The sequence below is a fragment of the Anomalospiza imberbis genome, chromosome 3 (genome assembly GCF_031753505.1).
Source record: "Anomalospiza imberbis isolate Cuckoo-Finch-1a 21T00152 chromosome 3, ASM3175350v1, whole genome shotgun sequence".
NCBI classification, from domain to species: domain Eukaryota; kingdom Metazoa; phylum Chordata; class Aves; order Passeriformes; family Viduidae; genus Anomalospiza; species Anomalospiza imberbis.
The window spans coordinates 61046476-61066908 of record NC_089683.1 but is presented as its reverse complement, the minus strand read 5'-3'; the positions used below and the strand labels follow the sequence as shown (position 1 = coordinate 61066908).

General features: G+C 40.0%; 1 protein-coding gene across 6 annotated transcripts in view; it reads right to left on the bottom strand.

Annotated features, from left to right (window-relative positions):
• ARID1B (AT-rich interaction domain 1B) overlaps window positions 1–20433 on the bottom strand; it is a 326002-nt gene that overhangs the window by 49920 nt on the left and 255649 nt on the right. For all 6 annotated transcript variants that reach the window (XM_068184669.1, XM_068184668.1, XM_068184670.1 and 3 more), the window contains 2 exons: window positions 16415–16594; window positions 9769–10096 (listed from right to left, as the gene is read on the bottom strand). In XM_068184669.1, coding sequence (XP_068040770.1) covers window positions 9769–10096; window positions 16415–16594 — 508 coding nt within the window. The remainder of the gene's footprint in view (window positions 1–9768; window positions 10097–16414; window positions 16595–20433) is intronic.

The following is a 20433-nucleotide window of genomic DNA, read 5'->3' as shown; positions in this document are numbered from 1 at the left end:
TATGGCCAGAAGAATAATAAAGTAGTTGAATACAGTGAGGAAAACACAGCACAAGCCTGTTAAAAAGAAAATAAATACCTAACTTCATTTGATCCTAATGACAGAAGGGTGTGTGACTGAAAAGCATTTAGTGATAGTGAAATACTGTAGGGTTTTGTTTGTTTGTTTAAGTTGCAGCCATTTGATTTTCTTTTTATAAAATTCCCTTTGTGTTAATTAAAGTAGTTTTGGTCTGAATTTCATGGTGATCACAGCATTTGATTACCAGTCTTCAAACCCACAGAGAACCCCTGAAATGTCTTTATTGCACAGCATTCTTACAAGTACAGCAATACATCCATATCTGAATTTATTTGTGTAAGAACAAACTAAGCTCTTGGTACTCCATGTAACCTGTACTGGATAAATACAATTATAATGCTGTGTGACAAAAACCACAAAACAACTGAAAAGTGGGCCAAGTCAAATGGCTTGGAAATCCATCACAGCTCTGCTCTTGGTGACCTCTGTCTACCTTCCCCACATATGGATTTGTACAGCAGCTCTAACAGCAACTGCTTGCACAACTGTCTACCTCACACATGATATCTGAGCACTGAGGAGATACATTTCTTAGCCCAAGTGGAGCGTGTGATGCACAAAAGACAGCTGCTTTAATCTGTCCAGCAAGCAGGAGCATGCATGAACTGGGTTTATAGGGAAAAAAAGAAATTTGCCCTGTATGGCATGATGCTGTCAATCTGAACCAGAATGTCAAGAAGGGTGATTTAGCCTGGTGTGACTTGATGTCAAAATGGGAATGACTCATATGACTCTCACTATGCACCTTCTATTTTTGTGCATGTTTATAAATAGCTGTATTAAAAAGTTGGAAGGCCCTATGAACTCTCTACCAGAAAGATTACTTGAAAGTGGTAAGAGTCTGTTCCCAGCACTTGAACAGCCAGGTCACCAAGGTGTGGTGCTAAAAAGCTACAGGAAACTAAGGACACAGTTTGTGTTTCAAGAACTCAGTTTCCTCTGGTGGGACAATGTCTTGGGAGAGGTTTAACCCCTAAGCTCCTTCACCTTCCACCTGGGGATGCTGTCTCCCACTACCTTCTTACCATGTTCAGCCACATCCCCACACTGCTTTTGAGCACCTTGGAATGCACTGTGCTAGCAACCAACCGAAAATCTAATAAAAACCTGATCATTTCATGCCAGCTCTTCAATGTACTTTTTCATAGGAAAATGTCACCTGGCTGACAGCAGCATGCTGAATGCAACTGTGCATGTGCATCAGCATGGTGAGGAAGCTCTCCAGAGGGATTTTCCAGCAGACATGTTTTTCTCACCGATCTTTGCCCAATGGCCTGGAGCAGTTATATGTTTATTGATATTATTACCAGCACTGTTACCATCAGTCTCGGCTCTTTGGCACACTGGACAGTTTCACAAGAGCAATGTAGCGCACATGCCAGTATGATTTCAGCTGCCTCTTTTCTTCATCTTTGTTTCAGATGCCTGAAACCTACTGTGACCACTGCAACAGGTATTTAACATGTTAGTAAGATTGCCAGCCATCATTAACAGAATCTCCTGCTGCCAGGTTATTATTTAACATGACTCTTATGAGACTACTTATATGTCCAGCTAGAATTGGTGCTCCCATCTGAACTCATCAGAAAACTGAAGGGCTCTTCCCATTCATATTTCCCCAGGCAGCATTGCTAAAAATAAAAAAAAAAAAAAGTTTATTTTTCTCTCAAATACCACCCTTGTAAAAGAACCTAAAACCTTAAACCACCTTGAAAACCTGAAACCCTCCTACCATTTTTTATGTCCCTCCCTTCCTGTCACAAAAATCTCAGGCTCTTCTATCACAGTACTGTACTTGCACAGTGTAATGTGCCAAATCACACAGCACAGTCACAGAATTAGCTTTCTTCATGAATTCCATTAAACAGATGGCTATTCTACTTTGTTTTGGCTTTTTTTTCTAACCACTTCTGTGACTTAAACTAGTAGATCTTCTGACAGACTGTGAAAACCGTTTCCTCCTCTGAAATAGTTTTTGTCACCCAAGAAAGAGTACCCAATCTAAGGTCCTCCCTTATTCTTTAACTTTATACAACAACAATTAATGAAGTACTACATTCTTAATGTCCTAAAGATCATATTTTAAGGTTCAGAATTTCTATGTAACATCCAACCCAGAGGCAGAATGTTAATAAGCTACACCAAGTCCTACACTGCAACTTTGTTTCAAAATAATTAGTCTTTCTACACAGGGCAATGAATCTCCTAAACAACCAAATCAAGCCAAAAATAACCTTGACAAAATAATAATAGAATTAGAAGTGTCTCTGAAGTAAGTGAAAATTCTCATTCATGACTAAAAATCATGCTTCCTTCCCAACACACTCCTTCTTTCACAATTTAAGAATGGTTACTCTCTGAAGGAGGAAAAGAGTAGGACTCTTGAGGTCTGTGGTTAATCTCTAATGCCATGAACAGCATACAGCAGTCGACTTGATTGATGAGTCCAAAGAAGAAAAAAATGCCTCCCCAAATCACTGGTTGCCTGCAAGAGTTCTGCAGCATGGTGACAACCAGGGCTCCAAAATGATGGATTTACCTTTTAGCAAAACAAAATTCCAGATAAAAATGTATTTCTTTTGGTCTCCCACAAGAAATGGCTTTGGTTAGCTCAGCATGTAAAGTTTCTTCCAATCTTTACACAATTTTATCATCAATTTTGAGCTGATCCATAAAATGCAACTCCATTTAAATAAAATAATCACAGAAGATTTCTAGCTCTCCCCTTACAATAATAAATACATATAAGCTGAGCTGAACTTACTCCCTCCTAATACATCATAGAAAAAAACCCATACACGATTACGCTTTGTAAAGCAAAACATAAGGAAAAGAAAAAAAGAAATAATAACAAAATCAGCTTGATACAAATGACTATTTCTCATGAAGAGGGAAGAAGCATGGGTCCTTTAGAAGAGAAATATGCCAATGCTGGTTAATAGCTTCCTTAGAAATTACAGTTACAGTAAGCATTACTATTTGGACTTTTAACCCCTCATATCACAGAAGCTTAGCATGGGGAGAAGATATTTCAGCTATTACTGCATCTCCTCCAGCCTCAGGTGGAGCCACCACGGGAGTATTTGGGGTTCACAGAGACAATACAGCCAGTTAAGCCAAGAAGCAAAACCACTTCACCCCGCTGAAACTACACACTGACTTTATTTTGGAATCCAAATTTGGTTTCATGGACTGTAAGTACCACCAGGATATTAGAACAGCACTAATCGAAAGCAAAGCGGGGCTCATTTCACGGTGACCCATCAAGATCTCTAAAGGGAATCTGTGATTGTTTGGAGGAGCAGAGCAGAGGGGAAATGACCAGACAGCTTGAGCCTGTAGAACTGTGAATGGCCTGAATCTGAACAGGAGCAACTCCTTCCGTGTGACTGAACGCTAAATAAAAGACCCCGCAGAAAGATCCTTTCTTGCCAGGGGCTTATTTCAAAGGCAACAGATAACGCAGGCACTGGCTCCAATTATGGCTACCAGTCCTATCTTAGCCTAGTTTACTTTGGGGATTTCACAGCTGGCAGCCTTTCATCTAGAAGTAGCCTGGTTTGAATAAGCAAAGAAACTTGAATGAGTACTTAACCTTCCTGCACTCCACCGAACTTCCCAGCAGAGAAGAACAGCACCTCCAAGCTTAAGGGGAAAAGGGAAAACAATGGAAAATATATATTCTCTCCAGGGATTAAAGATGGTAAGTTTTACTGGAGCCCTTCAAGACTTCCTGCTACAAAACTGCAGCTTTCAAAATCACAATTAGAATTTTAAATCCAAATTCCAAGATCAAAAGGGCCAGACTGGAAAATACTGCACAAAACTGACAGGCATTAGGATGTAAAACACCTAAAACAGTTCTGGGTTTTATTTATATTATTATTCTTTTTAAAAAATTTATTCCCCATTTCCGCCTCCTTCTTTTTCCTTTTGACATTTTAATGCACCATGTCCATTACTATATTTCCTCACCAGTACCTTCTAGTCCATCAGCAGTGCTGCATTACCCTGCTGTTGGAGAAAATAATATGGAAAAAGTGCTTTGCTGGCACCAGCAACATAGGATTATGAATTATACATACACAGCAGGAGAGAAGTGCTGATGGAAGGTTAGTGTGCCTGTATGTGTGCAAGTGCATGTATACACACACACAGGCTAAGAAGAAGACATCTAGAATGCACTTTTAAAACTAATTTACACTAACTGTGTTTCTCTGTACAACAGAAATTCTCTAGTATCAGTGCAGCTTTGTTTGATCAGTTTTATGACTGATCAAAAATGTACTAAATTCTTCTCACCACACTACAATGAGGCTGTGGTATCCAACCAGTTGCTAAGCAATTTAGAACCAGAACCACATTCTAGAATGCCTAGAAGTATGTCAAAGCAATGCAACATCATACATGATTGTAGAGACTGAACACCATTTCTCAGGTGGCATGCGGATCAGCAGAAGGTAATGTAAATATCCACCTCAATTTAGCAACCCAATGGCCAGGATTTAAAATGATCAGTGGCTGCAAATAGCAAAACTGGTTCCAAATTCCTCAGTTTAATAAACTACTAGGTCTGAATCATCTCCTCTGAAATCAATGGCATTTAATTCTAAAGTTACTCAATCTATTTAAAAAAATTGCTTTAATTTACAAAATTGCAACATGCAATCCTGAGAATCATATTAAGGTACATTGAGGTCAAAAGGGGCTGCCTTCAAAGATAGGACTGCTCCTCATGCAGGCATATCAAAACTCATTTTGTTGTAATTAGTTCAGGTATTGATAACTGTAGTTGCACCAGCAAAAGGCTCATTTTAGCATCCAGTTGGATGCACATTTTACAGCCAGCTAGCACTGAATTACATTTTCTAAGGCCACACTACTAAAAGCATCCAAGTCAGCCATTTTACAACTGTTTTTACCTTTCCATATACTACAGTCACACTTTCAACTACTAAGAAGACATGCTCAGAATGCTCAGAATGATACTCACTGCTAGCATGAGAGATGCTGAAAGTGATGGTGAAAAGCATCTAGCTCTAGAGATGTCTGTTGACTCTGAGTGCCAAACTGATAATCAGTTTTAAACTGAGAACTTGGTGTAGAAAGCAAAAGCTCACAGACAGTGCACACATAGTCCTGCAAAGGTTCCAGCTGGGCATCTACAAACTGAGGAGCTCAACATTGGCTGGTACTAGAAGATACAGGCTAAATTTGCTGCCTTTCACATCAACAGGGATCTCATTTCTGACAAACAGTAAGCATGAGATACAAACAGTATCTAATTTTCTTAAAACTGTTTTTGCTGAAGGCTTATTGTGATGCAGTTTTTGTACACACAGGAACATTTATCTGTCACTATAAATATATGTGCTGTTCTAAGAATCACAGCGTGACAAAACATCTTTTGGAGCCACCTGGTCCTTTAAGGTCTCCTCTGGGTTCTAGTCTCCTGCAGCAGAACCAGCCCTTGAAGTTTCAGTCAATGCCAACTTTCTTGCATGGATATATTATGTCTTCAACATACAGTCCTCACCAGTCAGTGGTTATGCTGAGACCAAGACAAGACAAATATAAAAAGTAAAACACTGTTTTGTAGTTCCTTCACATTCTCCTCCTGAAAATAAAGTTAATTACTACTCAGGGTACTAGAGATTTATTTAAGATTGCCTGCTGTGAACTTTTACTCAGGGCAAGCTTGAACATCCTGGGTAGCCTGAAACAATGAAGAGATTCAATGAAGAGATCTTAAGAACACCTTTCTTTTCTCTAGCCTGGCATGGCAGTTACCACTTGGGAAACCCTGGTATGCATGCACAAGACAGACCAGCACATCGTAAGATTTTAGGTTACAGGGAAGGTATTATGTAGCTGTATAAATTAATCGAAGCTTAACATAAAGCAGACCTCAAGATGAGGTCAAAGGCTAATTCAAATGGTGTAAACCTAGTATCTTCCACAGCCACCACTTCCATTTATATGATTTTAATCTTTTCTAATGAAAAGGGTGGTGGTCTGCTCTGAGGATGATACCTAGGCGTAACTGGCTGACACTCAGATCCCGATCATCCTCCCCTGCTTAATGAGCATTGATTTTGTGCCCCAGTGGAAGAGCTTTTTTTTTCTGATGCATGCCATTTAAATTCTTTTTATGCTGCTGCTTTTTGTGACTTGGCAAGGCAGAGGCAAACCAGCATTCTATGTCTAAATCAGACTCCTGAGCTGGAAAAGGACAGATCCTGTGGATTAACAGCTGAAGATAAATTTCTCTCCCCTATTGATACTTGGCTTCTGAGTCAACAAGTTGACTTTGAAGTGGATCACAACCAACTTGAACAGAAACACTGCTGTGTAACCATGACTATGACACAACCATTTGATTTTATTCTTAATTCTATACAGAGGAGGGTGTTTTATAGTAATAAAAATCCGACGCTTTCTGAGCTCCACAGCTGAATTTCATAAACTCAACACATTCAAAGAAAAAGGCTGAGCATGGTTCATGCATGTTGGCATACAGGAGTGGACGTCTTCCCAGTTAGGTAGTGTGGTGGGAGTGTTCTCCCATTTCACTAAGTTTTGTTTTTTGAATTGGATAACAAGCAGATAACTTGTGTTCAAATTTTTTTTTTCTTTCTGCCTTCTCTGTACACATATATGGACAATGTTATTAAGGGAAAAACCAAATTAGCAGCTACAGAAAACTGGTAATTAAAACTTGTTAACTGCCATGACAGAAGCAATAATTTGGGTATTAAAAATTTCCTACAGAGGCAACAACTGGAATAACAGAATGGCAGGGAAGTCTGTAAGAGTTAAATCTCAGGTGAAGATGGACTTGTTTGTGAGGGAGCAACAAGCTGGGAGCCAACATAGATACTTTCTCCCAGTTCTGTAACTTGTGATATGGTTACAGAAATCAGTGTGGAGGACTCTGGTGAGAAAATGGTAGTTGGACTTCAGGCAAATGTTTTGCAAGGGATACGTAGTGCTCCTAAAAATTCTTCTAAAGACTAATTTTTCAAATACATGCACACTTAACTACAGTGTACTAAAACTTCCTTGCAAATCCCATTAAAAAACCCTGTAATCACTCCTGTAGTACATCATCTCTCCGAAAAGGATCATACTTTGGGGGTTGCAATTCTCTGCCTAGGCAGTAGTGACAATACCACCAAGTCCAGAAAATGTGGCTGCACGCACTGCTGCAGACAAGAACACCAAAAATGAAGAGAGAAAAATGGTGCCTGGGTCAGGGAAGGAGACATCTCGTTCCTTCTCAGTGATGAGGTTCTTCATGTCCCTTTTAGGCACAAGGAAATGGAGCTGTGCCAAAAGCCATGCAGGTGTGTTGAGTGAGTGACATGCAGATTTTCACTGTACAGTCACAGTGGCATTAGTAAAAAGAAAACAAAAAAACTAAAATCCCCTCTACAATGCAAGTATTTCTGTATCCTTTATGTGACTTTTATATTCCTTCAGCAGCCAGATGGGATGTTCACAAACATTTTCAAAAAATGCCAAGGTCCCACAGTAAGTCCAGTTTACACTGCTGCCTACCTGTACTGGTCAGGCTGGTGGGCTGAGGGAGCCTGAGTGTTGCCATAGTTCAGGTGCTGTGAAGAAAACATGCTGTGTCTGCCAGCCCCAGACTGGATAAGCAGGTGACCTAATGTGTGGTGGCCTGAAGCAGAACCTCTCTGGATTTGATCTATATCACAAATCCAAGTCACTGTCAAATACCTTCCTTCCATATGTGAGTCTCGAGGACTTGCAGGAATAGCCAAAAGCCATTATGCTTTCTCCCCTACAGCTGACTTGAGATCAAAGAGGAAAAAAGTGTGCTTGCAACCCCCTGGCATGAGAGTGGTGTGACAAGTTACTCCCCATTTGCAGTTTATAAATTACCCTTTTGCCAGTATTTGTGATAGAGAGTCAGTGACTGCTCAGCTCTTCCATAGGTGCCAGATCACTGGAATGGGCAGTATGTGATAGGAATGCTCCAAAATGGGGCAGTTTTGTCCAGTCAAAGCTAGAAAGTGAAAGCAGTTCTACAAAATTTACTTGGGAGGAAAATGTGAGATAGAAGTGGTAATCATCTAACCCAGTTTTTGATCAAACATCACACACTATGCCAAACGTGCAAGCTGAATCACAACCAAATGCTTTCCACTTAACACAAAGTCTTTTCTTGCTGTCAAGACCAACAGACGTGAGCTTTTCCCTTCATTCTATGATTATAGAGAAATCCTGTTCCTGCAGCTGCAGTGATGGCCTATGTACTCCTTTGTGCCTGACCTATCAGCTTATAGCCTAAACCAGACAGACAGAAGCAGACTTCCATAAATCCTACTAGACAGGTCTGCTAAAACAACCTACAGAAGAAAGGGACTGCTGGTTCACAGATATCTCCTGGAGTATGGTCTGCTTTAAGGGAGCCTGTTTCTATTTTACTGAGCAAGAACACAAAGTACACTAAATTAACTGTTACTGTTTTAAAAGTTTGCTGCTGCTTATCATTAGTAGCCACCTGCCTTTCAAGCTCTCAACACAAGAAAGTAACAAATACAAGGACATACTGGCTTCCTATTTCTTGTTTAACATTGCATCTTGGAATAAGAGCAACTCTAGTGTCCACAAACACTGGTCTTGAATGATAATATCTGGATGAATGTATTTGCAACTGTGCATGCATATGCATAAGTGCAGTGAGCCATACATACACATATGAACATGTTCACCAGAAGAGTGCAACTAGATTTGTGCAATTCTCAAAACATTATGGATCTTCTTGCAACAGAAAAAGGTAATAAATAAATATGACAGGAGTTATTTGAGTCCAGGGAAATGTGGATGTTACTTAATCTGAAAAATTTCACCAAAAAAAAAAATTAATTGCAAATATTCAGTCATTTTAAGAATGACATGGACAGCAAAGTGCCTTTTACCAAAACCTATATACTAATGACAGTATGTAGCTGTGCTGCCCAGAGGGGAGTCAAGAAGACAGATGATGGTTCCAACCTCTGCAGTTTGTTTTTGCAGGTTCTCTGCGCAAGTGGCAGGTATCAACTCCAGATAGCTACAGACTGCTTTATGTCTCCCTCTGCCTCTCCCCTCCAGCTGCTCCCCTCAGCCTGCCCTCCTCTCCCCCTCTGCAGGCCTGCTTGGGAGCAAGAACATCCCTCAGAAGAGAACTGCCATCAGCACTGCTGCTCAAAAATGGGCAGTAGATACAAGTGCTGATGGGCAGCTTCACAGGCTTCCTTACTCTCTGGCAGGGGTATAAACTGCTGAGGACATGTTGGCCCTCTCTTTACTAGAGATAAAAAAAGTATAAAAACCCAAAAGCATTTGAAGTTGCAGAGGGCTTGTCGAATGTTGCTGCAATCATGTGGGTTTTCCTAAAGTTGTAATGCCAAGGACCAAACTAGAAGTGGCCATCATCACCATTGTCGCAACTGCATTTTGAGAGGATAATTCAAACAGGCAACAGCATGCTTTCTCCTTAAGAAAAGGAGACGATTAAGAAAAAGTATTCTTCGGACACACCGTCTCTTCCCAGAGATAAGGGCATAGCTAGAACATGTATAAATGCACATTCACACACCTCTGCAGCGCTGTTACTTCAGAAATGACAAGGAAAACGTTCCTACTTATTTAAACTCCTTTAACCTGAATGCATACCTGCTCTGAGCGGAGTTCGCAGCAGCCTGCATCACTGCAGCAGCCGCCTCCTGTGCCTTACGGTTCACAGTTGGCATGGGTGGGCCCATCCCAGGGCCTCCCTGTTGAGACATGCCAGGAGAATTGGGGGTCATACTGCTCATGTTTCCAGGAAATGGTCTGCTCTGCATCCCAGCTGATGGCATCCGTCCCAGGGGCATGGAACCACAAGGCTGGCTTGGCCCCTGGCCATGCATCTGACTGTTGGCATTTATACCCATGCCGGGTCCTGGGCCACTGTAACTTGTGTTGGGCACACCGCTGTATGTTGGTGGTCTGGAGTAGTTTCCTGAACAAAATGATAAAAAGCACAGAGAAAAACATTAAAACTTTTGAGCAAATGTTTCTGTTTAGGAAGTTAGCAGCTGCAGAACTTAACACATGTGAACTAAAGTGACCCACCCTGGCCTCAAAGTCAGGACCACGCTTTTACACGAGAGAAGCAGTGGAACAAACTGCCCAAGGAGGTTAGGCAGACTCCCTGCATGGAGGTTTTCTAAACCCAGTTGGATACAGCCAAGAGTAACCTGGTCTGATCCTTTATCTGACCCTGATTTGAATACAAGGTCAGCCAAGAACAGCTCTTGAGCACCCCTTCAAACCTGAATTATCTGTGAACCTGATTTTCACATACCCTCAAACATTTTCTGTCTAATGTATGTTACAAGGCAACTGGAAATAAAGAAAAGTACAGCCTGCAGAGAGTTAACAGCACAGCACGTGTGGCATGTAAGAAGCCCATTACATAAGTTCAAGGGAGAATTTCATTTTTGTAATTTCATGTTCTCATTCCTTTGTCTTTCTGCAGTTTCAGCAACAGGCTTCTTGCTCCTAACTGTTCTGCCCATTTAAGACAGAGATGATTTGGTGTGGACTGGTGAGGTCTGAGAAAGATTCCTGCTCTCTCCTTCCCCATCCTGCTTTTCTAGTAAGTTCAGTTTGGTTATGTCAGCATAAGGGGTGGTAGCTTACAGTGCAACTCCTCTGAGAAAACTAGTCTTACACAAGTAAGCAGCAACAGTACAAAGATGCTCATATAAGCAGGTGCCTTATGAAGGACAGCATGAAAACCTGGCTGAACCCAATCTGTGTTGTCACTAAAAAGCTCCGCTTGCAGCAGCTTAACTCATTTGAGTGCTGATTTTCCTGTCATGTTGAAATCTCAAGAAAAATCAAGTATACAGCATGCAGTGTTACAGAAACAAACCCAGGCAGCATGAGAAAGAGGAAAAAAAAAAAAAAGAAAGCTAAAGATATGATAGAAAACTATTTTAGGAAACGTATCACATTGCACTACTTCAGTCATCAGTTTTGACTTGTCTTCATTTCCATCTCATCCAGATTAGTGGAAACATGACCCATTCCCTCCCTGTGGGATGCCACAAAGCAGAGTTTCCTGACTACTCTCAGATATTCCCACGCTTATTCGAAGGCAGAAACCCTTGGACTCTTCCTGTGATTGTTCAGATCAGCCATACCTCTCTCCTCAGGCCTCAGCTACCAGGCAGAGGAGTTGGTGGCATCCAACTCCTGTTTGTGTTTAAAATAAACATATTCATCCATCATTTGAATGCACACATAATTAATTCATATGCTCCTGCTGCTGTGCTTTTGCTAATCTTCTCTTCAGCCTGTAACTGACTCACTCTACTACAAGATCTTCTTGGTGAAAATGTATGAGACCTATGCTTCCCAAGGAAATGAAGCAACCATCCTCTTCTGCTTTAAAATCCAAGTTTCTGCCTGGGGGTCCTCAGAGAAGGATCCCCAGCATGTGGTTCAGCAGATATGAAAGGCTCCAGATTCAGCTTTATGCTGTCTTAAGACTGCCCTGTCACTTCTCCTCCTCTTCTAGGCTTGGCTGCTGGCAGCTGACTATTCTCTGTTCAGTGGGCCATCACCACCAGTCAGAGTTTTAGTTGCTGAGACCGGCTCAAGCCATGCATCTGATCCAGCAAAAGTGACTACAGACTGAAGGGTTGACTAGTTTCACACTGCTCTGTGATGTGTTACAGGCAACAGCAAACAACTTGGATGCTGCTCCGGGTTTCCAGTTGCTTTATACAAAAAAAATGTAATACAGCAGGATGGTGTATATGTGCACTCAAAGATTATGTACAGCAGTTAGCACATCTTATGTTATCTTATTAGTAACGCCGCTTCCCAAAGTGAAGCAAATTCTCTCCCTAGACTAGCAGACCTGATATCCACGATCACTGGGAGCTACTGTCAGTCCAATTTACATAAAGCCAATTTGTTTTGTCATTTAGGGTCTACAAAGTACATTCAGCAGCATGTGTGGAGGAGCAAACACCAATGATATAACACTACTGCTGTTTTGATGCTATTTTGAATTGGGACAAAAAATGTAATCTTATGTCCTTTGGCTTTTCCAGCATACACACAACACAGAAAGAACAGTGGAATCTTCTCCATAAAAATATGTGGCTCAGTTAAAATAGCTCCTAATCATTCATCTTCAGGGATAGAAGATGCACAGGGAAGTTGTATCTTTTTAGTAAGGAAAACAAGTTTCAATGTTTTTTTCCATCTTTTTCTTTCCTAAGCATTTCCTCAATACCTCAAGTACTAGCTATTCCTAAAAAAAAAAAAAAAAAAAAAAATCAAGCAAAAAAAAAAAAAGCAAAAAAAGAAAAACCAAAATACAAGAGGAATTGCCAGGAATGAGGAGTGCAATCTTATTTCCATGTTTCTCTAATAGATTAGTAATTTGTTGGCAGTGGCTTTGACAGAAAACAGATGGATGCAGCATTAAACACAATGAATGCAGCAGATGCTAGGCCAGCCCACATCAGCTGGACATGTCAGGCAGCCAAGTTCAAGAGCCCACACTTTTCAAGTGGGTACGAGCCTGGCAACAGCGGCTGCACAGTGCTACTGAACAACTCCTCCCCTCCATATCTGAGGGATTTTTGATTCCAACTCCCCCTTGGCAGAGTAGAATTCTATCAAGAGAGACAACATCTCTAATGCATGAGAAAAACAATGCTGTAACAGGGATCAAGAGGGAAAAAGAAAGTGTAATGAAGATAAAGTATAAAAAAACTGACTAACAACCTGCCAAAGACAGATGTTCATACTTACTGCTGAAACTCTGGTCCACTTTGTTCAGGTTTGCTGAACAAAGTGCTCTGAGATCTTGCCATTTCTAGGCAAACTAAAAAGAGGGAGACTTGAGAACTACCTGTTAGCTTTGCTCTCTGCTTTAGAGACATAGATCAGATTCACCATATTAAAAAGAGCGTCTTGGAATAGTTCTAGAATTTTTTACATGCGCACTTAACCACCAAGCTATTCTTCTACAGACAATTTAAATGTGTTGTTCTGAATTCCTCTAAACTATTTTACCTAGGGGACTTCAGAAAGTCATAGTTGATATTTAAGCCTTAGCTCCACAGACTCTTGCATACATGGGTCTGGATTCGGAGGTCCACACTCTCAAGATACACAGGGCATCTCATCCTTAAGATTCTACCATTTTGATTAAAATCTAGGATTAAAATCAGTGGGAACTAGACAGCAAAATGCTTTTGTGAAATTAATCCAACATTAAAAGCACAAATACTCAATTCATACTACTTTATCACAAGCAAAAGGGGGTTTAACTTACAGTGAAGCTCTGGGGTTGCGGTTCAAACAAATTCAGTACCAAACAAATTCAGTACCGATTTCCCTCTTTGTCATACCCCAAGAGAACAGCTTTACTCCTGAATTGAGTAGGAAAGGATAGGAAGACAGGATGCATTTCTGAGACATTTTACTGATTCACAGGAAGCTTTTCTCTGCCCCAGTCTTAAAAGATCCAACTGACTATGGCATCTGACTGCTCTCCAGAGTGCATTTAAGGGACATTTTGCTGTGGCAGCAGTCTGATGCTCAGGTCATAGACCAGAGCTTCATTAGCCCCTGAGCTAGATGTTGCCCAAATACAAACCAAAGAGATTCTTTCAGTAACAACTTCTATCCTCACTCTGCTTGTTTTTTTTTTTTTTTTACATTAATTCTTGGGGACAGGAAAATGCTAGGATTTAATAAAAAATGAAAATTTATCTTCTGTACTGTATGCTCCTGTGTTATATCCCAGACACACAGAAGTGTGGAGCCAAAGCCATTTATTATTTTTGTAGGAAATGGTTTCACAGAATTGGACTAGGACCCAGTACAGAACTGCTTCCTGGGAAAAATATATTCTGCTCTTATTATAGTTCTAAGTGTCATGTAAACACATGAAAATCAAATAAATCAACCATAGGCATGAAATGGATCATTCTGCTCTCATGAACTGAGGGCTAATACTTCCAGTCCAAACTTAATGGTGTAGTCTTTATTATGGTGAGCAATTCAACTGCACAGAGGACACTAGCCTTGAGCAATTGTTTTCAGGACAGCACATAGTGAAATCCAGTATTCAAAGCTGGATCAAAAGCTTAGTGTCCAGAATGCTTTGATGCATATATGAAAATACAAGTAGTCCTGTCAAACCCAGCCTAAGCTTAACAATATTCTGGAAGAAGGCCTATGTGAACAAAACACGGAAAGCAAATCAGATCCGTGAGAATTACTGTAGTTTAATAATTTAAGAACTTGGTTTCAACCCACGTAATTTTTAATATATTTGCTATTTTGGCAGAAAAAGGCAAATGGGATAACATTATTATATATTCATCACTGCTGGCATATGATTATGCTTTATAACTGGGTATGTTAAGAATTGCAATTATGAATTACTTTCATTTAAAATGAAAAAATGCTATTAAAACCCTAAGTCCAGGTAAACACATAACTTGGAAATATCACTATCTTCATCCCTGGTGGTTAGATCAACCTGGTGAAAATGTAGCATTCTTCTGGTCTAATTGTTACCTATAGAGCTTACAGTCTGCAAGGCCCTTATTTTATGATGACCGGTGCACAGAATCATTGGTACCTCCCAAGCACTGGCAGAAGAACATGGTTTTCATCCATCACACTATTCACCAAACCCTTCTGAAATGGTCTGTTAATGACAATGATGCTCATTTTCTTCCTGTCCCTCAAGTTCACTTTTTAATAGCAGTTTCTTCTTGACCATGACCCATAAAATCATTACATAGGCACTTTCATCCACAGAGGGAGGAAAAGAACTGCTGAACTCAAGCAAAAAAAGAAAGTAGTATTTGGCGTGTTACTTAAATGCATTGATTTAGTACAAAAACCTTTCCATTCAATCAGTGTGGATGGCTAATGTTTTACTGCACTTGACACCACTATTCCCATGGTTCGGAATCTCAGCAGCAGCAGTACAGCTGGAAGTCAGGATAGCACATCATAAATCCACTGGATTTTTTACCAGTTAAGCTAGTTGCTCACTGTGCAGATAAAAATAAGCACTTGGACAGCATTTTATGGCCAGAAAACGCTTTCCAAATAAAAGGAAAGCACCAGTCAACTGGAGTTAGGTAATTAATCTTCACACATGGCTATAAGGCATTACTAGTCCCATTTTATAGTTAAGGAAAGTAAAGCAGAGAAATGAATCTACTTCCCTATGCTGAAAGATGATGTAAAAGGCAGAGCCAAAATTAGAAACTGGGAAATCTTGGCTTGCAGCCCTGTGCTCAGAACACTAAACCAAACGCTACCCAGAGATGAAACAGAAAGGAGCATTGCACAGGGAAGCAAGGCTCTTTGCAAACAAACATCAGAACTAGTTCTCAGAAACTCGGGAGACTAAAATAACCATCCTTGCTAGCATGGGAGAGTCGCCGATCCCTACAGAAATTCCCATTGCTGGCTCAAGTCCTTTTTGAGGCTTTTAAGTAAGAAAGCAACAGTAGAATGCTGAAATAGAAAGGCTTCTTTATGTTCCTCTAAAGAAAATACTGACCCTTATATGTTCCATGGCTTGACTTCAACTTCATTAAAGCCCTAAACAGATGCATACTTTATAAAGGTTATCTATTAAAGGCAAAACAATAGACAAGTTCAAGGCTGTCCAGGGGCAGAAATTGTGTATTCTATTTTGGTTCACTCCCCCCACCAATTCTGCCAAACAAGCAAAAAAAAAAGGAACTGTCTCTCTCAGTCTGAAGGGTTAGTTAAGATTCACAAACCATAAGCATTAGAGCTCAATATTCTATTTCCACAGTAGCCACTGTATTATTATGCTTGTTAGAAGACTTTACCCTCAAAGTCACCATGCAATTTCAGGCTGGCCTTGGGATTTTATCCAAGAAAAGAAGTCCTATTTTGGGAGCGGTGTTGTGACCCTTATTCCATGCTTGCTCAAATGCAGCCTCATCACAGAGATGACATGCTTGGGCTCCTAAACAATAGACCTGGCAATGCCACAGATTCTTAATTTCCTTGCCTAATTTAAGGTCACTATTTTTATACAGAAAAAGGTGCTAATAATAGAAACAGCTTCTTCCACAAGGTGCAGTTCCACCTTTGGATACAGCTTTATTTGTTTAGGATTTTTTTTTTTATGTAGAGTGTTGTGTGTGCGTTTTTGTTGTTTTTAACATACATACTCACATACACGATACATACATATATTGTAAAAATAGATACAAATTATTGTATCTATCACTAGCATGCATTTTACCTTGTGGTCCATACTGGCTCATCTGAGGCCCATAAGTACCACTTGAATTACTCTGCTGAAAGCTACCAATTCCAGGATGCACTTGCCCACCAGGTGAGGGGTGTGGTGACATGGAAGGTCCAGTTTGTTGAGGTCCATACTGTGACATCTGGGGGTTCCTCTGTATGCCTGCCATAAAACCTATAGGGAGAAAAGCACCAAAGCAAAAATTAACATTCAGGTAACTGTTCTTTATTTCTAAAAAATCTTTGGCATTAAAATTAACCAACCCTCTTTAGTTATTTCAGACTAATAATACCCAGAAAACTGCTGTTGTTCATACAAAGAAAATCACACACATCTCCAAGTCAGCAATGATGTCTCATCTCAACCACCAAAACCTGTAGATAAGGTTTGAAAGCCTTTACTTGTAAATGAAGACGGGGCAGTACTGCTTATTTAGAAATGGGTGTCAATTTTAAAATTAAAACAACTTTTAGGGGAAAAAAAATAAAGGCAATTATATGCATTAGTTTATTAGCAGTACTAGGGAATTTGCCTGGTGACTTATGGTGGGAGTATCACATCTTCAAAATTATACGTCACTACCAAAATGCCTCACTTCAGCATACAGAAACCCACTGTAAATACTCCTCTATTGCCAACAAACTCACCAGAGCTAAAATTTACCTCTATGTGAACACTAGTCATACCAGCCAGAAAAAACAGTTGTTTTGTTATGTATTTGTTCTCTAGGTCCTTCTTCTAGTCTTTCCCCTGCACATTCCATTGCATTCTCTCCTTTTTCCCTTTTGTAAATGTATTAATGAATCCAAATTTAATTTAAGGTTCAAAAGCGACAGCATGAGACCTAGTGAAACAGTATCAAATTTAGAAGCTTCACATGAAGGAACAGAACTAAGCCTATTAAATGAAGGAAGAAGAGGGTTTTGAGGTGGGGTTTTAAAGTTTTCATGAACTGGGAAAAATCCTGCAATCCTGCCAGTGAAATGTCTATGTAGGGATGCTGGTTTTCTGGTGTTTTATACCCTGAAAGGTTTTAGTGCTGATTAGAATGTTGAGGAGGATGTGCTAGCAAAATTTAGTTTTTTTTTTTATTTCTGGAGGAAATCCCCTTTCTTTCCTGTTCTGCTTACATATTAAATTTCATCTTTCCATTTACCTGCGAGGCAAAACCCGCACATAACACAAGCCAGCTCTGTCTGTGCTGCCACCGTGCAGGGTGAGGAGGGAGCCCCGGGGTGCGGCACAAAAGGATGACTCTCCCACAGGGCTGGGGTGTCCTCCCACTGGTTATCACCAACCATCACCCTCTCCCTGCCCCCGGACACTCAATGCCTGATTAATGGAGAGATAATTTTTTCTGAGCAATATCCAGACACGTGATCAGACTCATAACTGAAAACATTGAGGTGCAGGTTGTAAGGAGAAAAACCAGGAGATGAGATGACTTTGTACCCCTTGGGCACAGCTCTTTTGTGCTGTGAACAGCTCAATTCATATTGTGCTAAAACTCCAACTGCAAGACTTGGCAGAATATGCATCAATTTTTCCTGATCTTTGTGCAAGCCCCAAGACAAGGAACTTGATCACACCCGAACTGCAAAGTCAGAGTCTAGCACTTGCTGTGGCGGCAGAGCGGACATTGACACATGACACAGCACAAAACTGAGTGTAAAATGGCAGCTTGGAAACTGGTCTGTACTGGTTGGAAAACTCAACCCTTCTGCAAAGGAAAACTTGCATGACCTTCTCCATTTAGCTTTATTTTGAAACAGACCCCTTGATTTTTAAAACAGTTCCACTCTGGGCACAGCTCTTATTAGAAGGCCTATGTCTTCTGCTAACAGTGCTGTAAGTAATTTAGAATCCTAATACAATCATATGTCTGTAGAAAATTAAAGCCCACGCTCCTGACACACACCATATATATCACTCTTGTGGGATCCATTTGAATGAAAAAAACTGTACTGGTCAAACTAAGATTTTTATTATAAAGATAGTAAAGTTACTCCTGTGTCTAGAATAGAAGTGAGGTTTTTTTCTGTTCAGCTTTTAATCCATATGAGGTAACTTTCCAAACATTGCTCTAGTGATTAAGGTTTTTCAGCCCCATTATTATTGCAAGCAGTATTTTCCTTAACACTGCAAGGAAGGGTGATATACTGAACAGCTACTGGTATAGTAATTTCTAGTAGTGATGCAGAGGGCCTGCTGGTTGTTGAAGCTAATGGAGAACATGGACTAATGTCTAATGAAAAACATGGAGATTATCAGTTTTAACCAGCTCTGCTGTTGTCAAAAAGGCTTCTAAAGGGACCAGACTAATAAGTAAAAAATAAGCGTTTCTACTCAAATGACCTTTTCTTCAGTAAACTCCTCCTCATTCATTTTGGATGCTGTGGAATGGATGTATAGCTATGTGTACAGTCATAAATAAAATATGTCAGGAAGAGAGTGGGACACTTGTGTCCATCCAGATAAACCTTCCCACTCAGTCCTGGTAATCTTATCTGTATGACTTCTGGGCACAGTTCCTTGTCCTGTCTTATCCATGTTCTGGGCTGTAGCTCAGGAAACATTGGCCAAAACCAAGCCGCGGGCATGCCAGAAACTGAAGAGCAGAGATAACTGTGTGATACTACTCAAACTCATGCTCTAGCCTTAGTTCAATAAAGATGTTGGTTAACACAACAAAAAAGGAACACTATTAAACTGCTTTTGATGTGAGGCATGAGTTTCATAATCTTAGAAGGTGTAGGATTCCTCTCAAATCAAGGCTGGCTTTGCTATTTTCTCTTGAAGGAAGATATTAAGATAAAGAATTAAGGAAAACGAATCCTGAAATTCAGGAAGAATATCTATGCTATACTATGTTCTGCTACTGTCTGTATGGTACACTGAAGCATGATGTTAAAACAGGGCATCCTCAAATTTCCTTCCAGGGGGCAGAGGAGTCCTTTCAGCTATAGATGAGATGTGGAATAGCAAAGAACAGTTCTTACTGTAATCTGGATTCCATTACAACATAGAGGAGCCTATCCTCATCAACCTCCTTGAGAGCCCAGTCAACATCCAGAGATCAGTGTATGAGTTTGAAGTGTTATAAGTATTTGCAGAAAGCTCAGATGTCTTACAAAGAAAAGGGTTCCTGGTCAATACATTAACATTCATGCATCATAAAGAAAAAGCAACATCAATTCTAAAAATCTTATCAGAAATGAAAGGGAGCAGCTGGCATACATTCATTTTTCCTTATTTACACACATTTTCCCTAGTGTTCAACTTCATTTTATAGCTGATACAAAAAGAAATAAATTTTCCTTCCAGAAAATTAGATTTAAGATAAAGTTTTCTTCTGTAAAGAATGGAAGTAGGATTACATTAAAGGTGCACTAGAGTAATGGTAGTGAACTGATTCAACAGCCAGACTGCATCTGACATGTCAACCCCTGTGACAACAAGGTGGGTTGTTTTGTCTTTTAAACTGCTAGGAAATAGCTGTGAATTAAGCTTTTAAAATTGCAGTGGCAACACACTCATCAGTGAACAAATCTACTCCCTTCCCTTAATATTAATGATAAAAAGAGGTAGAGGTGATGCTTTATTTGCCATCACAACAAAAGATTACTTATTGAAAAAACACTTGAGTGGGTTTTGGCAAACTAAGCTATTTCAGAAGTAGCTGAATAAAGTGACCCTGCCAGAAGCATTCTCTTCCTTTTGAGTTAGCTTTTATACTCCATTTACATACGTGAAGAATGACTGTATTAAAAACCATTTTAACATTGCAGAGTCATCTTTGCTGGTTTTTTTTTTGTTTTGTTCTCAGTGGAAGAGTAGCATACTATTAACAGTTATCACACTGTAACAATAATAAAATATGTTTGCATGTTCAAATTGAACATACATAGAGTGTTTAAAAATGGTCAGGTAGCATTTTATTTTTCTTCTTTCTTTTTAGAAAAATACAGAGAAAAAATAAACCAAGCAATGCTTGTGATAGAAGTGTTTCTGCT